Here is a 19,411-nt window from a genome sequence, read left to right as displayed (position 1 = left end):
CATGTTTCATACCAGGCTGACATATTTTAGGTGTGATTCAATTTTCTGGATAACCTGGCAGCCAGGAGAAGAATAGAAAACCTCAAGAGTCTGCTTGTGAAATGCGCTGGTGCTCAGCATGCAAAAATAAACACCCATATATCAAAAACTTCTTGACAACTTTATTCTGAAAGGAACAAATCTAACACAAAAACACCAATACTGCATTGCGAAAAAGTGCAAGACCCTTTGTTGTGCCTCTTTCACAGAGGCATGAAATCCTTTACCCGAACAAATCAGCAGTCAGCTACTACCTCTATGAGATAAAACCTTCCACAAAGTTCTGTGTTTTGTGTCATGGGTTAAATTACCCATGACCTGTCAACACACTTTTTTGTATGTGTGTTTCGCACCAGGTAAACACACTATGGGTGCATTCCATAATGGTCAAGCCAGTACATGTGCCTCTTGGCATACATTAGGCACCATTACATAATGGTCGAGCCAGTAGATGTGCCTCTTGGCATACATTAGACACCAGGCCTTGTGTCACTATCTAGGGTTTCTACTAAACACACCTCAAATATACAGGCCTTGTGCTCAGGATAGTGGTGTGAAAAATACTAGAATGTTACTCAATATTTCATTTAGTTATTTCAATATTAGCCTTTAGTGATGTGGACAATTACCTTATACAAATGATGGAAAGCATGTAAGGGCCTTGATGGTGGAAGACTGAAGTTTAAACCTTTAGAGCTGGTAGACAAATAGACCAGAGTGTATACTCTAAGTGATGATAGAACCCCAAAGTAGTGGCAGACATACAGCTAATTTGGTCAACTTTATTTTGACAAGTGGCAGTTAATTATTTATAGCATATAGCTTTTTATACCAAGAGTTGGATGGTAATACCATCAACATTGAAGACCAATGGACACCAATTGAAGAATTCATCATCATTGGCTTTTCCCATACTTAACCCGATTTCTGTACTGAGGTTGAAATCTCAGTTTATACAAAAGAAAATGGGAACTGCAGTTCAACCCCAGCTTTTTCAAAAGAAAATGTGAACGACATGCATTTTACAGGATGTGGCAGAAACTATCTGAAGGGTGATCAAGAAGAAGATAAATGAAAACGGTTAAGGCAAGAATTTCAACCTCCGAAGCCCCTAAAAATGAGCAGAACAGACAGGAAGAACTGATGGAACCCTTCATCGAGTCGAACCAAAAGAGATTTATAATTTTTTTCTTGTCCCAAGCAGAGGCATATGACTTGGGAACATGCAATACAACTAAGAAATCATCTAATAAAAAACTAGCTAAACCAACAGCAAATGTAGAGCTTCTAGAGTCCAGTAATCTCAAGCTCAGCATAACCAATGATGCCTATTATATATTTGAAAATAGTATCATAATTCATAGGCAATAAAACTTACTCAAAAAGACAAAGTGATACCCACTATTGTTGATAGCATTCTTGTGGGCTGTCAAGCATAGTGACAGCAATGGTTAAACCTTTGCAGTTGAACACAGGTCCTTATCTACAAAATGTGGATTTTAGGGATGTGATGTGCCTTATTGAATTACGTTGATAAATATGTGAAAACTACACTACAGTAAAAGAATCAAAGAAGTTTGCAGACTTCTCTTCCAACAGAGTTGCCACTCCACTGACCAAAAGATTACAAGATTGGCATTACTATACCTGGCAGCTGTTCCTCTAACCAAGCACCTTACCAAGCAAGACTCTTGCACACGAGCAGGTTTGGCAAGTGAAGGTAGTGCTCAAGAGAGGGTTGATTAAATAAGACAACAAAGACCATTATTATGGACATACAGGGTAAGCCAGGATCAAAGCAAGAAGCTGCTTACCCTTGAACAACATTTTCCATCTCATCATAGGTTTTAACATCAAAATGTATATCTGCGATACCGCCTCTCCTCATCTCCAATCCAACTACACCAGCAATCTTTTCGCAAGTAGATCTCAACTTATTTTCTGTGACGTGTGTGGGAATATTTGACATGCGGACTACCGATGTCCACGGGTTAGCTTGTTTTTGAAGTTGATATGATCTGTCTCCCACTTTCAACTGACGTTCGTTCAGAGCACACCTTACAGCTTGATCACTCTAAGGGCAAAGAAAAGTCTCACGTAAGTGGCAGGAAACAGTGAAATAGTAAAGTTCAACCACAATATTCAATAAATTACCTTGAACCAGACAATATATGTGGTACCAGCAGTGCCCCTGACAAATGGTGTTAGATTGTTGATCTCACCATATTTGCTCAAGGCTTCTTTAAGATGGCTACTACTTACATGTGAGGGTACATTCTTGATCCTAATAGCAAGAGGGTTCCACAATCTGTGATAGTTTTGGTTTGCCATTCCAGAGCGATCATGTTCGATAGTTGACTCCAAAAAACTTTTGCTACCAGTAATTAACTTTTCCCTGCCCTCAATATCTATAGACTTTGTGTTCCCAGTGGTAACGGAGTGTTGTGTTTGAATGGGATGACTTTCTTGAAACTTGATCTGTTTCGACACCTGCTCAATTTCGACCACCGCATCCTTCAAGACTACTTGTTTTCTACCAGTATTTAATTTTTCCCTGCCCTCAATATCTATCGACTTTGTGTTTCCAGTGGTAATGGAGTGTTGTGTTTGAATGGGATGACATTCTTGAAACTTGATCTGTTTCGACACCTGCTCGATTTCGACCACCACATCCTTCAAGACTACTTGTTTTTTGTCTCGTGCTTTACAGAAGCCATCAACTGTCTGCCAGAATTACAGATCTTAAGGTGAAACATGTATAAGACGATAACACATGATCAAATAATTAAGCTTTACATTAGAATATACCTTGAAGGTTACCGTGCCATAATAAGGCCCTCCCTTTGGTGAATTCCAATAGATAGACATATGAAAAACATTACAACTGACAATTTCCCCACAATCTGCAAAAGCTTCTCTAATGTCTTTGGTTGTGACTGAAGGAGGCACACTCTTTAATATGACCGAAGTTTCTGTGCTGAAAGGGGTGTCTTTATCACTGCTCTGCACCATCCTCTGCTCTATTGGTGATTCACACTCACCGTACTCAGGAGCGGCTATGTCATCGTCATCTTCATCACAAGTGTCTGACAAACCCTGCTGTAAAGCATTCATTCCACAAAATATAGTTCACAACAACAAGAAAACTGCCAGCACCATGGGCCTTAACAGCTCATCTTGAAACAAAAAACTGGAGGGAAATTTATATAGCCAGACCTTAAAATAATGCTGTCATACCTCTGAGAGTCCTTCTACAATGTCTTCCTCCACTCTTACTACTTTCGCATCTTCAACAGGAAAAAATTTTTGGGCATGCTTCTTCATTTTTCCTGGTAGAATGTCTTGCTTCACTTGGGGTACTTTTGCATCTTTGGCAGTTGCCTCGTTCCAAACTTCCTTTGGGATCTGCACATGTATAGAGTCTTCCTCAACTTGTGCTGGTTTTGCAATGTCAGCAGGAACACCTTTCTGGGCACCCTTTGTAATTCTCTTCTGTACAATATGTTCTTCCACTTGTGCCACGTTTGCACCTTTAATAGGAGCACTTTTTTGCGCAGCTATAGTCTTGTCTGTACTTACCTTGCTAGTCTTATTTACCTTACGACTAATGGATTCAGTATGCAACAAATGACTCTGAGCAGAAGTTGGGTTATGACTATCAGATTCTGTAGTTGGGGAAGCCGCACCAGTCTCAACATTTAAAGCCAGGTCGTCTCTTTCAGCAGAAACAGAATCAGTTGTTCCATCCACAGCAGCAGCATGCTCCAAGGTACCATCGTACCCATGTTCTTTCTCCAGGTCCTGTAAGATTTCTTTCAGAATTTGATAGCTGCCACCCACTTCCTTCCGAACCAAGGTTATTCCAGGAAGCTGCCCCTTGTTTGAAGCCCTGTACCTGCAACAATCAAATTTAAGGCATTCAAACAGTGTTATCAAGTTTATTTGTTGCCGTGACATTACAAGACAGACGATCATAGAAGTACAAGTTCCAGAAGCTGAACTGAGTAGCTGTAACATTTTATTGCTTGCTGTTGAAAACACGGCTTCTGATAACTGAGCACATGCACATTATATTCCTCTCATCATATGGAGCTGTTGATAACAATCACTGCATAGATCAAACTATAGCCAAGACCCCTACTTGCAAGCTTATGCACTATATAAGAGCTGCATCATCTTCACAAGTACTGTCCCTTTAAAGCACGACCGATAAGGCTAGCATCCTCTGAAGTAGCTGCATGGATGACAAGTACTCTTGCAAGTTTAAGATTTTCAAGCTATACAACAGCTCGATCAGTAACCTGTGAGCTCTGTAGAGTTGGTGGAAAATTTGCAGCAATGTGATAAAAACTTGCCATGAGAGAACAAGAGCAGCAAAATTTTAGCTCCTACCTCTCCTGCATGTTGTCTTGCCCAACTTTTTATAGCCTTCTCTAGCATTCTACATGCAGCTTTACTAACATCTTGTGTATGAGCAGTCTAGCCCATTTGTGCCATGGTTTCTCCCACTCCCTACACTACCTTCAGCACCTGCTGTTATCATGGATAATAGCATCAACCGCCTCTTTTTTCACTTGTTTCCATCCACCATCTGCTATCTCCTCGTCTTCATTCTTTGCCAGCCCTCTCACATTCCTTATAATGACCTGCTGTTCCACTCAGCAGCATCTCAACCCTAACAACCCCATCCTCTGCCATTGCAACAGTCAGTTCCATCTGAGCCCTGCTTCTGAACATGGCAGAGTAAGGTATTAAGATTTCTGGTTTCCTGCTATCAAAGAAAGCAGAAGTTGATGCTGCTGCTGTTGATGCTGCTGCTGAAGGCAATTCCCAAAGAACTGGCCTAAAATCTCTACTCAGCTGCAAGGTGGCCTCCCATTTATCCTCTAATTATAGAGGGAAGCTCCTAAATGGAAATGGGAACAGCAACAAAGACAAAAAGGGAAATGATCGTGTAGAAGAGAGAAACAGAAACACCACATCATATTTTTTAAGGCGTGGGAAAGAAGAGGGGAAGAAGGTGAAATATGTAGAGAGAGAGAGAGATAGAGAGAGAGAGAGAGAGAGAGAGAGAGAGAAGGTGACATTTCTGAGGGAGGAACAGCAAGAGTAGGGTGTATTAAAAGGCAAGCAATATATAAGCTTACCATGACCTAAACCCATGCTCAATCCTGAAAAATTGCCACTTCCCATTCCACATCCCACTTGAAGAAGGAAACATCGAGAATACATTTCGGGTACAAGGTGAAATGCCACATTGCGCCATTTCAGACGAGGGAAAACATTCCCCTTGGGAAATGCATTTTGAGATTTCCCAAGCCATTATGGAGTTTGACACACTTTCAACAAGTGTGTCAGGGTGTCTCCCACTTCTATGCCCCTAATCCCAAATGAATAGCATCCGTGTAGGTATTTGCCAAAGAATCCACCTATCTCTACTTTAACTTGATGGCATCATGAGGCATCTCACCAACAGGACTACAAACAAGAGTGCAAAAGCAGGTCAATAAATAGTTACATATGAGTAGATAATGGGCAACCACCTTACAAAGTAGAAGAATCCAATTTGTATACATGTTTTGTAATTCCAAATTTACATGCAGCTAGCCCAAGTATCACGAATGTTTTAAATGCAATAATGATCATTGAAGGGGCCCACCATATCACAAACAATGCAGCGGTGTCAAGCTACGTACAGCTCACATGACAAAATGACATTTGATGCTATTAGCAGGCAAAGCAGTAAGACTCATCAATGGAATTTGGAAGCTAAGGAACATCAAAATCTTAGGATCATATAGCTAGGGAATAGTCTGGCCAATTTAAGAGGGGGGTGGTAGGTCTAGGGAGATCAAAGGTAGCTACAAATGGATGGGGATAGGAGGGTGGGCAGTGGAGGTAACCATGGTAACAGAAGATGCTATCTTGCCAAGAGATAGGCACCTTGTCTTGTGGCAACCCTAAAATGGAGGGCAATCTCATTGAGACTGAATGATACAATGGCTTATCTCTGTCAGCCCCAACATGGAACTCCAAGCATTAGTGCAGGCACAAAATAAAGGCAAGAGATGAAAATGATGATCACAGCGGCTGCATGATAATATGATCTGATGGATGAAAGGAGTGAGGGGGGAGCCACCTATAAATAGGCAATTGAAGCCATGACTACCACATTGTGCCAAAAAACGACACATGCATTGGCATATCCTCCACCAAAAGAGTCTACATGCACAACATAACAGACAATCTCAATGTCAAAGCTCTAGAAGTCCTCGCCTGGCACCACAAAAAAAGTTAAAAGTGGTTTAGCATTGCCTTTACAAATCCTAGTAGTCGCCTAGACAGATAACAAGCACCCTTTGTCTCTAGGATGGCCCCTTGGTAACCCCACATAAGATAGCCATCACCACAATAGTCTTGGCAGATTCTTAGGCAGTCGACATACACCGATTGATTGATGCCTTGGCTGCTTTGGGGTGGAAAATCTCTAGATAAACAGGAGGTGAGCTACACTCACAATCCCTTTTGTGATCCCCTTTTTCGGCTTAAGAGGGGATGTTAGCTAAAAACTGAGCCTTTCTCATTAAACCTTAATTAGCTCAATAAAGCAGCTCCACAATTAAAAATTTACCAAGTTCTATGTCCCACAAGCAAAGACCCAAACCTTGGGAGGATCCACATCTATAAATAGGAGGCTGCCCAGCTACTTGTTCCATCCCTTGTTCTGAAGATTCTATTTATTCCTGCCATCAGCCCAGCTCATCCAATGGTTGTCCAGCCTTCCGCTAACTGCAGCCACATCTGAAGATCAGCCCATTCTGTGTTTTACAGTCCACTGCTAATGCTGGCTGCTGCATCATGATTGTGGCCTATTTTTCTGTATTTTCTGCCCCTGAAGCAAGACAACAAGCAAATGCTCCTTCTACTCAATCCAGATAGACTTCATTACTGCTGCAGCCCTCAATTCGGCCTTCCCAACTGTCGCCCAATAATTCTGCCAGTCTGCCACCTCTTCTCTGAATTTTGGTTCATGCTCCACCAAGATAAGCAATCTCGGTTGTCCATGTTAGGGCTTTTGAACGCCTTCAACCAACCTTCAAATCACGCTGTAGATCACTGAAAATGATTAAGTCTGCTGAGAGACATCAGTGATTTATTACACCTCTACCTTGCTGGCTATGACTTGCAGAAGCTAACAGAGCGGGTTAAAGAAAGATATGATAGGTTTTAGGCAACCGATCCAAAAGATGTGAGTAGTCAAAATGTAGTAGTTGAAGTCCTCTTGAATATTGATATAACTAGCTTAGAAAACAGATGCGTGGCTAGAGAGCTATAATTGGCTTCTATAGTCTTAGCTATGGAGTGTGTTAGAGCAAGAGGAGTGTTAGCTATCGAGTGAAAGCAAACTAGAGAGACAATAGGGTCTGCAGACAGAAACACAGTGTGTGTACGGCAAACATTGAGAGAGAAGTGAAACTCAAAAAACATAAAAGAAGAAGATGAAGCACTGAATCATGTTAAGTGAACAAATATCATATAGCGGAGCCGAAACTCTGAAAGTAACTACATCCTGTCTAAATCAAGCAGCAAAACCTAAGAGGTTGACACTAGTTAGAGAGCACTATCGCTAAGTAGAGAGAGGCGATCTGGCAAAAAAAGCGAAGGTGCCAACTAATGCCAAATGAAGATGATCATTGCCAGGTGGAAGAACAGAATCTACAACCAAAAACACAAGTACAATCTCACGCAAAATGGTGAAGATGGTCCCTGGGTAAGGGAAGAGAATTTGCTATCCAAAAGACAACTTGAAAGGTGTGGAAGAGAAGGCACCTAGTGTAGGGAGAAATGTGGACCAAGACCTACAATATCCTCCAAGTGGGGTGTGAGTAGTAGTGACGAGGAAGAGAGTGACAAAACGCCAGAAGGAATGAATGCGACACAGGTAGAACGGGTGAAGCTAGTGTCATTTATATAGGCATAGATAGTCTAGAGTGTCACCCACATAGTTGCATTTGTACTGTGTATGGACTAGTTCATACCGTACCATACAGTACGTATCTGTAACAAAAAACAAGCTATTTTTGGCCTATGGAGACTACACAACACAATATCTTTGAACTCCTAAGCCTTATGTTTATTATCACAATTTCAAATCTCTCTCACACTCTCTCCCCCAGCTTCCAAGATGAGTATGTCATTCCAAAAGCATCCCTCCCCCCCCCCCCCTCTCTCTCTCTCTCTCTCTCTCTCTCTAAAAAAAGAATAAAGAGTCTCTGTGTCCGTCCAACCTACACTTTGCTCTGTTGCATGATGACTTACACATACACTCCCATCTGTCTTCTAGTAACACGTTGTGCATGTTGTGCATGAGATTTTACCTTGTTACCCTCGTGTATTCATCCTATAAACTCAAGTGACATTGCTATTTTAGCTCTAAACATATGTTCTATCATCTATAATCCAGAATAACTAAGTTTTTGTTTTTTTTTCATACTAATATCGTACCATATCTTATAAAATCATAAGGTACCAATTAGTATTGTATTTTATCGTACCATACCATATCGTACCTTTCGTACCTGACAACCCTAGTAGCCCACTAAAGTCTCTCAAATGGCGCCTTGACTCTTTCAAAAGGCGCCTAGAGAGCCTTTTTGAGGCTGTAAATGGAAACCAAAAATAGAAATGGAGAAGGAAAAGGGTAAAAAATGATATGGTTCCTCAACACCCCCTCTCGTCCCATAAAGGAGCACAAAAGAGGAGTGAGAGAGATGAAGATCAACACAAAAATCCTAGTACTTCACTTGGGAGGTAACCTATAGTGAAGAGCAGTAGACATGACAAGCTGATAGGAGCCGAAACTCAACCTCAAGAGAGAAGCCACAAGCTCAATCACTCCATGCTAGAAGATATATGCAAGCCTAGCCACCAAGCCATGGCTGAAACATCCAAAGCCTCGTACTAGGAAGAACCTGTAGATCTTGGATATCATTAGGAATAAAGGAGAAGGGAAATCAATGGGTGAAATGGCATGAGGATATCAACAATCCAAGGAGGTAAAGGGTGTGTGGAGAACCACAATATGAAAAGGGACCCCCCCTAAAGGTGAAGAAATGAGATTCCCCCTATGAAGAAGAAAGATGAGTCCCCCTCTGAATCCACTCAAAAAGAGATAATGAATCAAGAAACACATGGATCACGGCCTCTGAAACATTGAAAGAGGAAGAAACACTGCCGGTGATGCTTAAGAAGGCAAGGTAGTTCCTAATGTGGCCTCTCGAACTTGAGTAGAAGAGGGGGTGGAGAGAGGAGTATCACACAGAATCTCGTTGATACCCGCATCGGAGTTGCTATCCGTAAAGCAAGACAATGAAGGATATGAAATAGATAGCTCCTAGGGAGCTATGGGTGGACAATAATCACTTTCTCAAATGGAGCGGCCTGTGGAGCCGAAGAAGTGGAAGGAGTAGAACAACCTCTGTCTCTCAAAGGAGCAAACTAACAAAAAGAGAGTATCCAACAATCATTGCCTCTCAATGGAGAGAGACTGTAGAACTGCAAGCCATGGTCATGGAAGCCATTGGACCTAATAGTAGGTGTTGAAGGAGGAAAGGGGGGGGAGGTGGATTATGTGGTGAAGGAGGACTCCATAATACAATACAACAGTCTCCAAGGGGTGGAACCTGATAATCCTCCTTTTTCTCATAAGGACTTAGTGCACATTGGATGTATCTTATTGCTTGGAGTGTAATACTCTCACAATTGATATAGAGCAATCTCTATGGCCTAGAAGGGAGATATGAAGCACCCAATGAACTGTCCGTCAAGAAAAGCCATGGTACCAATGTGTCAGCTTGGAAAAGGGAGGATGCAAGGGAGAAGAAAAAAACGGCATCTCCAAATAATGCAACGGAAATGAGGGGAAAACTAAAAGATAATACTTAACCTATAACCTATCTTTGTGTTTTCCAATATAGCACATAGTTGCACCTCTTTGAGCACCTCTAGCTATGCTCCCATATCAAGAAATGAGGTATACTTTGATTCCATGTCAAGAAATGACTCTTGTGAAAGCAAACCTAAGAGATAGTAGGGTATACAAGGAGAAACACAGTGTGTAAGGCAAACACTAAGAGAGAAAAGAGACTCTAAACACATAGAAGAAGATTATGATGAAGCACTCAATCATGCTAACAAAACAAGGCTGCTACAACAAAGCCGAAGATAATTGCACTATTCTATCTGAAATGCAGGCGACAGCACCTAAAAGGCATCTACATTGTGAAGGGAGTGAAATGCAATTCTCCAACAATAGGATGTCCAAGTAATCTAACGATCAAGGATAAATGTCGAGGAAGTAAAACACAGCCCTTTAATGCCGTCAGAGTCAAGAAAGAAGATTGCCAGCTATGAAAGCATACTCTCAAAGTTAAGAATCAACAAGACTACCTGTCAAATGAGGAAATCCAGCCCCTAATGAAGCAAGAACTACAAAAACGAATGTGTCTGAGGTAGTAGGTGCTTGATGGAGTCGTCATCGATGCCAAGGTGGTGTCGAACTACGAAATATAGCCTGAGAGGCTAACACCAAGTGGAGAGCACTATCACCAACTAGAGAGAGAGAGAGAATCTAGCAACAAAAATGCAAGTGCTTGCTAGTGCCAAATGGAGATGATGGCCGCCAAGTGGAGAAAGAGAATCTGCAATAAAAAACGCAGGTACAGCCCAAAACACACCCTGGGAGTTATGGAAGTTAGGGCACCTAGTCAAGAGAGATGTAGACCATGAACTGCAATGTCCTCCGAGCAACGTGTGAGTAGTAGTGGAGAGGAAGAGAGTGACCAAATGTTGCAAGAAAGGAATTTGGGATAGGTAGAATAGGTGAAGTTAGTGCCATATATATGTGCATAGACAGTCTAGAGTGTTGCCCATTGAAGTCTCTCGTAGGGCATGTTGTGCTAAGAATTGCTCTTAACGACTTAAACAGCTCCAAAACATGCTTATTTTAGGCTTATTTTAGCCAAAACCCTAAAACGAGGAGCGGATCAAGAGAGTTAAGTAAGAGAGGATCTAGAACCTTCATTTTCTATAAATTAGCAGCCAGCCCTCCACTCTCCCCTGAATCTCGTTTTTGCAGGTTTCAAGTGTTATCAACTTACTACCCACACCTCGTTCGCAGAGGACATCTCAACCCTTGCTGTCCATCATTGTTCCCTACAGTCTAGCGCCCGTTTCTAGCCCTCCATACGCTAATTGCTGCTATTTTTGCCTGGCGACTGACTGTTGATCATTTGCACTACTGTCGTACAACCTACCACGTCAGCAAACTACTGCATTTTCAAGCCCCAGCTGCTGCCGTGATAGTTTTCTCTGTCCTACTGCAGCCGCTGCAGTTTTTCTCTCTCTTACAAGCTGTCTTGCCTGCGTTTTTAGTCTTTCTCTCTCCTACAAGCTGTCTTGCATGCGTTTTGTCTTTCTCTCTCCTCACTACTATGCATATCAAATCCAGCTTCTCACTGCTATGTTTGCTAGTGTTCGGCATCCAGAGGCTGCCTTGCTGCGATTCAGGATCCGTTCGGAGTACGACACACTCTCCTGCTCATTACCCCTACCCTAATCCTTGAGATACAGGAGTTCAAGGTTCAGTATTCATTCACTGCATAGTGTGTTTCCTGCATGAGCATCGTATTATTAGTAGTCATATCCTTTTATTTATTAACTGTGTTCATTGTCTTTGAGTTACCCTAACCCTAACCCTAACTGTGTTCTTTTATTAGTCTGTGCTTTGTCGTACGGTTTCTATTTATGCTTCTGTGTTAGGGTATTTTCTTTACACAGCATCCCAACCCTCTCCAAAAGTGCCTAAAAAGCCTTTTTTGAACTATAAATGGAAACCAAAAATAGAAATAGAGAAGGAAACCATACTGAATGATATGGTTTCTCAACAGTAGTAGCTAGAGTGAGATCTAGATGGGCTATGGAGATGGAGAAAGCACAACCTGCTCTAATAGCACGTTGGAAGAGCAAGTGCGTGATAGGATCTTAGTGTGTGAGGGTACCTTACTACCATGAGAGAAAGGAGCGATATTCTATTTTCTCGTTAATGCTAGCTGCCTTTAAATAAGCTTGATGTATGATTGTAAGGCCTTGTTTGGAGATCTCCAAGGGTTATCCCACAATCACATGCTTGCCTCCTAAATGAGTGGATGCCCTTCTTCATTCTCTCCGCCTCGCGGTGGGTTCTTGGAGTCATGTATATTCTTAAATATATCTTTCTTCGTGGCAAGGGTGGCAAAAACTTGCTTTAAATAAAATTGTAGCAAGCATCGGATACAGACAATATATACTTTATCCCCTTAATCTTGGACAACCAACACCTAATTGGCCCCAACAACTGGCACCCCTTGCAGTATTACTTTAACTATATTGCTCTAATTTGAAGTACAAAGAGAGATAGGCTGATCTCTCTTCAAATTCAATGTAATGGCCTAACACAAATAACCAACACTACTTAGTCACAATTTGCCCCTTGATAGTTTACGATAGGCTGTCTAGCTAGATGTATAGTAGAAAGAGACTCCTCTTGAAATATCACCCTATAGCTGCTTATGCATTTTCTCCTCATGGAAAACAACATGGCTACGAATAACCTTCCAAGTATGCAAATCCAATAGACAATAGCCCATCTCACCTGCATCCCCATAACCAAGAAAGATACATTTCCTAGACTTAGGATCCAACTTATTATGCTTGTCCTTGGGTACATAGCATAAAGCCTCACAACCAAGGATACACAAATGAGCATATGAGAGAGGTTTTCCAAACCATACCCCCTCTTTAACCAAATAGTCAAGAGTAGGACATAGGGACCAATTTATCAAGTATAGACCACTAGTAACTGCCTCATCCCAAAAATGTTATGGTAAGTCTACCTAGCTAAGCATATTGCGAACTCGCTCTTGAATTGTCCTATTCATATGCTCAACCATACCATTCTAGGATACGGTGTACAAGGCGGTCAACTGACGCTTAATACCCCTCTTGTCACAAAACTACTCAAAGGTTTTAGAGACATACTCACCCCATTATCTGACCTTAAGCATTTCAATCTACACCTATACCGGTTCTCAACCAAAGAAAGCCAAGACTTTTCATTTCTGCTTAATAAGATACGCCCACACCTTATGGGTATAGTCATCAATGAAGGTAACGAAATACTTCGCGCCACCTCATCACTAACAAGGCATGTAAGTACATACGTCCAAATGAACAAAAGTCAATGGCTCATCCATGCATGTCGTACCAGACTTCAAGGTTGTCAGATACGAAAGATACGATACGGTACAATACTAATTGGTACCTTATGATTTTATAAGGTACGGTCTGATATTAATATGAAAGAAACAAAAAAACAAAAACTTGGTTATTTTGGATTATAGATAATGGAACACATGTTTAGAGCTAAAATAGCAATGTCACTTGAGTTAATAGAATGAATACATGAGGATAATAAGGAAAAACCTCATGCACAACATGCGCAATGCGCTACTAGAAGGCAGATGAAAGTGTATATATAATACATTAAACTTCAAAGAACAAAGCAAAGTTTAGAGTGAATGGACAAACACGCTCTTCATTCTTTTTGTGTGTGTGTGTGTGTGTGTGTGTGTGTAAGACGAGAGAGAGAGAGAGAGAGAGAGAGAGAGAGAGAGAGAGACTTGGCGATTAGTTTGGAGAGAGAGAGAGAGAGAGAGAGAGAGGAGGGGGATTGAGGAATGCTCTTGAAATTGCATACTCATCTTGGAAGTTGAGAGAGAGAGAGAGAGAGAGAGAGTGTGTGTGTGTGTGTGTATGTGAGACTTGGAATTATGATAATAAACATAAGGCCTAGGAGTTGGAAGATATTGTATGGTCTAGTCTTCAAAGGCCAAAAATAGCCTGTTTTTTTTGTATGAAATGGTACGGATACGTACCGTACCGTACAGTACGAACCGTATGGAACGAACTAGTCCGTATGTAGTACGAATGCAACTATACCAAAATTTTTATGCATATTATGTATCTACCTACATATAAACAATAATCACAAGACTCAAAGCTCTTATAGTCAAGGGGTGAAAGATACTACAAACGGATAAGCATTTTAATTCATTTCAAGGACATATACCCAAGGTGTTGATGCCACAGAGATACATGTGAAACTGTATCCACTGCCAAAACATGGTCAACTGACCTAGATACAAGCAAGGGATAGAGAGTATTGGACTTAGCACCATGTGCAATAACAAGATTCCCATGAGTAATCTTCCATGAGAAATCCTCAAAAGAAACTACATAACCTACATCATCCGAAGTGCCAACAGAGATAAGACTCTTCATGAGAGCCGGTACATGCCGTACATCATGAAGAGTAAATGTGCAACTTGAACCAAACCACAGCTAAACATCATCAATACCAACTATCTACAATGCGAGGTCATTACCCAAGTAGACAAATCCAATCATACTGTGATAGAAGTGAAACCGCTCTCTATGAGGGCATCACATGAAAGCAAGCCGCTAAGTCTATTAACCAACACTGAGTATACCCTGACAAAGCATCAATCAGCTGTGAGGTATCAAGAGAAGAAGTTACAAGTATGAAATCATCATTAGAATCAGTCTACACAACATTAATCTCTTCAATCGTAACGCATGACTTGCTAGAAACAATGCTGCAATTATCATTTGTGTCTTGCAGTTTACCCTTGTCATTTCCTTGCGCTTATCTTCACGCATTTTATGGCATTGTTGCCTAATATGTCATGCTTTCCCATAGTAATGACAAGTCAATAAGGAGTAATGGCCACAAGACTTACTGAGAGACTATCCACGTGACTGAGAGTGAGATTGCTCAAAGCCTCTCCCATGGCGGGAATTACCATCTCTACCATTATTGCCTCTACCTGTCAAAGCATGAGAGGTGCGAGAAGTATCTATATTATTTTTATTAACCTCTTCAGTCAGGAGTGCACCCTCTACATCCTATAACTGTACCCCATCAATAGCCATGCGGGCACACATAGTAATACGAAATGGATCCCGTGATTTAGACAGTGTAATTATGAGAAACAAGAGGCACTCATTTAAGTGAGTTGACATAGAAGTACCCTCTTTCATGCAAACGTCCATGAGTTGCTTCAGCCACCACTACATCTAAGAAGCGGAACTTTATTGGTCATAGACATTGCAAATCTTTTCCCATAAGTCCCATGCTACGGGTTGCCTATTACAAACAACATTATCAAACACCTGCATAGAGAGGCACAACATGATGGTGGACTTACATAGCTTATCTAATTCAACCCAACCCTCTACATCAATAGGTTCGGGCTTGATACCCTTATATTTCAAAGGCATAACTTGCATTTTTTGCACTAAAACTTGTCAAATTTAGGCCTTCCAGTAGCTGTAGTTGGTGCCATCCATCTTGCCAATATTAAAGATAGCACTATCACTCAATCCACCAGCCATAATACAAGCAAACAAGTGCACAAACTGTCAAAGCAGGCTGCTGTAATTATTGTAAACAGCTCTAATACCATTGCTAAATGAAGCTGAAAACAAGGAGTACCAACCAAATGATAAATTGTCCACATAACAATGCACTAAACTAGAATTACAACATGCTGAAAATGAAGTATAACAGTAAGAAATCAATGCCAAAGATGGGCAATCATTGATATAAGACAAACTGCAACTGCCACAGAATAGCTCTAACCCGCAATGAGTGAATATGCGACTACCACCAAGAACTATAAAAGAATCATTCTGTCAGATTGAGATATATCCCATAGGCATAACCATCATGCATAGAGTAGGTCTCACAAGTAACAGAAGAGACCAACCAAAGGTACAACAGATTGAGCAACGTAATGGAAGCTCAATACATAACCAACCAAAATGCATACATCACTGACAACATTGTGACAGAGATAGGTGCCGGCCCAAGAGTAATGTCAAATCAGCCCATTAAGCATCAGCCACATGCATAGAGCATGACAAGAGTATGTACATGTCACCAAGTCCCACGATCTCAGTGTTAGACCCTGAACCTCAGCTGCATAACCAAATGCTCAATGTAATATCCAAATGTCAAGTAGCGGCTCCTTCTCGAAACAAAAGTCAAATGCGAAACATGCAAACAAGGCTCATCACATGGAAGACATCCAGACATCCAAGATCCAAGTAGCATCAATTTGGGAGCATCTAACCCAAGTAACTTGCAAATCTCTTACGGGAGCATTAAATAGCCGTACATAACAGTGAATGACAGCCATGTCAAGATTCAAAACTCTAATCTCACCTCAAAAGTAAGCTAAAAGCATGACAAAGCAAATAACATGAACCATAAGCATCGGTACCCAAATAGTCGGTAAGCACCTGAGAGCAATAGACATTTGCTTTTACTGATAAAATCAGCTTCAGCCCTGTTTATTACAGCAGTAAAAAATCTATGTAAAACTTAGCAAAAGAGTGCTCAAATCAGTCCCATAGCATTCTAATACATTGGCATAACATCCCCAAATGATCCGGCATCAAATAGATATCCCGAGAAGCACAAGTGACCTCCAAACAACGAGTGAAGGGCTGTCCAGAACTGTAATAAAGCAAATTGTCATAAACTGTGAGCTAATGGCTGAAACCAAGAGCCCCAACTGATGCCCAAACTCATGCCAAAGGTGTTGGGTAGTGTCAAAGATGATTGTCCAAGTGCCCAATGACCATACGGGAGCTGGAGGAGTGACTGGGCTGAGCAGGGATTCAAGGCAGCAAACTGACGCAAACCATGCTGATTTTCAGGTCTTGTTGGCCGCCTTGCTGCCTATGCTAGAGCCCTAAAACAATGCTGAATGTGTCAAGAAGAAAGCTTGGAACAAGCCTCAACAATCCTTATATTACTAGGAAGGAGAAATGTACCCACTCATACCTCTCCAAGCAAAGCCATGGTTGCCATTGAAACTATGAGCTAAAGGTATTCTCCACAAGCAAAAGCAATGTCGGGTTGGGCTCGAGCTCTCGTGGAAGATGGCTGTGATGCCAATTGAAGGGAGTGAGCCTTAAAGTTGAAGCATAGAGCGGAAAGAAGAGCCATAGTTACCAGGAACGGGGAACGGGGGGAACGTCCAAAGTGAGGGAACGAGAACGGAGGGAACTGTATATATATATATATATATATATATATATATATATATATATAGAGAGAGAGAGAGAGAGAGAGAGAGAGAGAGAGTCAACACTTGTCTTAGAATCTAGAGAGAGAGATCATATCAACCATAATTCATGAAATTAGACTCTAGAGACATAATAATCAAGTTTCAACAATAATAAAGATTCAAAACATTGTAACTAGCAATGGATTGTCGCATTCATAATTCAACATTCTAATCAACAATGTTGCATAAGTCCAACTGGCAACAAGTGTGCATTGCAAAAACACAAAATATGCACTAAACTTTAAAGCCTAAATAGTAAAGATCCAAGTTACAAGAGCTCCAATTTCCAAGTCAATACTCTAAAGTTCCAAAAGGCTAGCTACTAAGTGCTCTGATTCATGAAAGATGGCTCCACTGTGCCTGAATGCTCATCCTGCTGAACAACATCCTGCCCATCATCATCACCATCATCATCATCGTCATCTTTTTCCCAACATATAAAAGAATCAGCCTTTGCAACTGATGTACGAGCTAGCAAGCGAAGATTGGAGCTCACATAAACTAGGTCATTTGTCTTCATTGTACCAAGACGATTTCTCTTCTTTGAGTGAATGTGATTGAATGAGCTCCACAATTGCTCTAAATAAGAAGAGCTAATTGTTTGGTTAAGAATACGAATAGCCAAACTCTGCAACTCTCGAGCTTCTGCCCCATAGTCCTCCCACCATAAAGCAGCCCCAATATTTATCCTGTCCTCTAGTGCATCCTCTGTACCAAACATCCCTAATGTTTGCTGATATACAAAGAGCTGATTTTTAATTTTGCGTTGCATTTCACAGCTGGGATAAAGCCTTGCAAGCAATGTGTTCCAAGCCTTGACCACCTCAAGGTCTCTTTCTTGCATCTTTCCTTGAAACTCAGGATCAAGCACATATGCTGCAGCATGCATAGGAGAGTCATACTCATTCCATCTACTGATGCATATCTCCTTGATCTGCTCATACCTGTCTGCATTTGGTTCCAAACTCTCCAACCTCTCAATCATGCGATTCATACCTTCATAGATCTTCCCAATCCATGGATCCATGCCATCTGCAAGCCTCAACATGTGCATAATAGGATCAACCATTTGGTTGGTGCGATTAACCTCATCCCTAAAAACCTCTATCAGAAACATATGCATTACATAACACAGCAGTAGCAATGGCAGTCCCAGTCCAATTTTCATACTCATCACTAGCAAATAGCTCCCGAATTGCACCTTTGCAATAGTGCAATCGACCAAGCATAAGAAAGTTACATGCAAATCGTGTATCCGAGTATTTAAGAAGTTCTTTGTCACTTCTCTTGCGAAACTCAGCATGCAAGTACTGATGATTACATATAAATGTGATAATCTTGTTGCCATTCGCAACAAGAGATGCAATCCATGGCAAGTCTCCAATATCCTTCAACAAGTTATTCAAGCAATGCGCCATGCATGGACTAAAGGTAATATGTGGATACATTGCCATTAAAATGTTTCCTGCTGCCCTATTTGTAGGTTCACCATCTGCCACAAACTACACTACATTTTCTGCCCCAACAGCCTGCACTACCTCGCACCACTCGGATGCCAATACATCTGCACTCTTTCCAGTCTCTGAAGCATCATGACTACCAATGAAGTATACATCTCCATGAGAATATGCAACAACACCATGTATGGACCTATGGCGTGTGTCACTCCATCCATCTGCTATCAATGTCACTCCATTTCTTGCCCATTGATTGCGAATATTTGTTGTTGCAATCTCTATGGCTACTTTCTCCTTTTGAAGCAATGTAGTCCTGATAGTTTCTGATGAAGGGGGCTTATATGTGGATCCATACTCTGCAATCTTTGTCACCATATTTAAAAAATAAGGTGACCTGGCTGATTTGAATGCAATATGGTCATGGTAAAAAAAGTGTGCCACTGCTGCATCTGTTTCCTCTTTTTTCTTTGGTTTCCATGAAGTGTGCAAGGAACTCTGTTTAACACCACGACCTGTTGCCATTGATGGCCCACGAGAAGGCTACGTAGCCACTAATCCTGGTGGTCTTCTGCATGAAGCACCATGCCCTGCTGGCCTTGGAGTCCATGTTGTTGGATCCACTGCTATATTTGGCGTACTCCTAGCATGTGAATTTCCCAT

General features: G+C 41.3%; 1 protein-coding gene across 3 annotated transcripts in view; it reads right to left on the bottom strand.

The window, feature by feature from the left end:
* Nucleotides 1-19,411, bottom strand: part of LOC148041712 (uncharacterized) — a 103,454-nt gene that overhangs the window by 1,537 nt on the left and 82,506 nt on the right. For 2 of the 3 annotated variants that reach the window (XR_015691344.1, XM_087681599.1), the window contains exons 3-6: nt 3,277-3,934; nt 2,848-3,138; nt 2,194-2,763; nt 1,854-2,113 (exon numbers count right to left, since the gene is read on the bottom strand). Coding sequence is in view for 2 of the 3 variants with exons in the window: in XM_087681599.1 (XP_087537725.1) it covers nt 1,854-2,113; nt 2,194-2,763; nt 2,848-3,138; nt 3,277-3,934 (1,779 nt within the window). In the remaining variant the exon portion in view is untranslated. The remainder of the gene's footprint in view (nt 1-1,853; nt 2,114-2,193; nt 2,764-2,847; nt 3,139-3,276; nt 3,935-19,411) is intronic. The other variant, XM_087681612.1, reaches the window with a different exon arrangement.

The sequence above is a fragment of the Lygodium microphyllum genome, chromosome 1 (genome assembly GCF_053477565.2).
Source record: "Lygodium microphyllum isolate KBCC chromosome 1, Lygodium_microphyllum_v1.1.10, whole genome shotgun sequence".
Lineage (NCBI taxonomy): Eukaryota > Viridiplantae > Streptophyta > Polypodiopsida > Schizaeales > Lygodiaceae > Lygodium > Lygodium microphyllum.
Note: the sequence above shows the minus strand (reverse complement) of the source record. Positions and strands in the feature narration are given on the sequence as shown.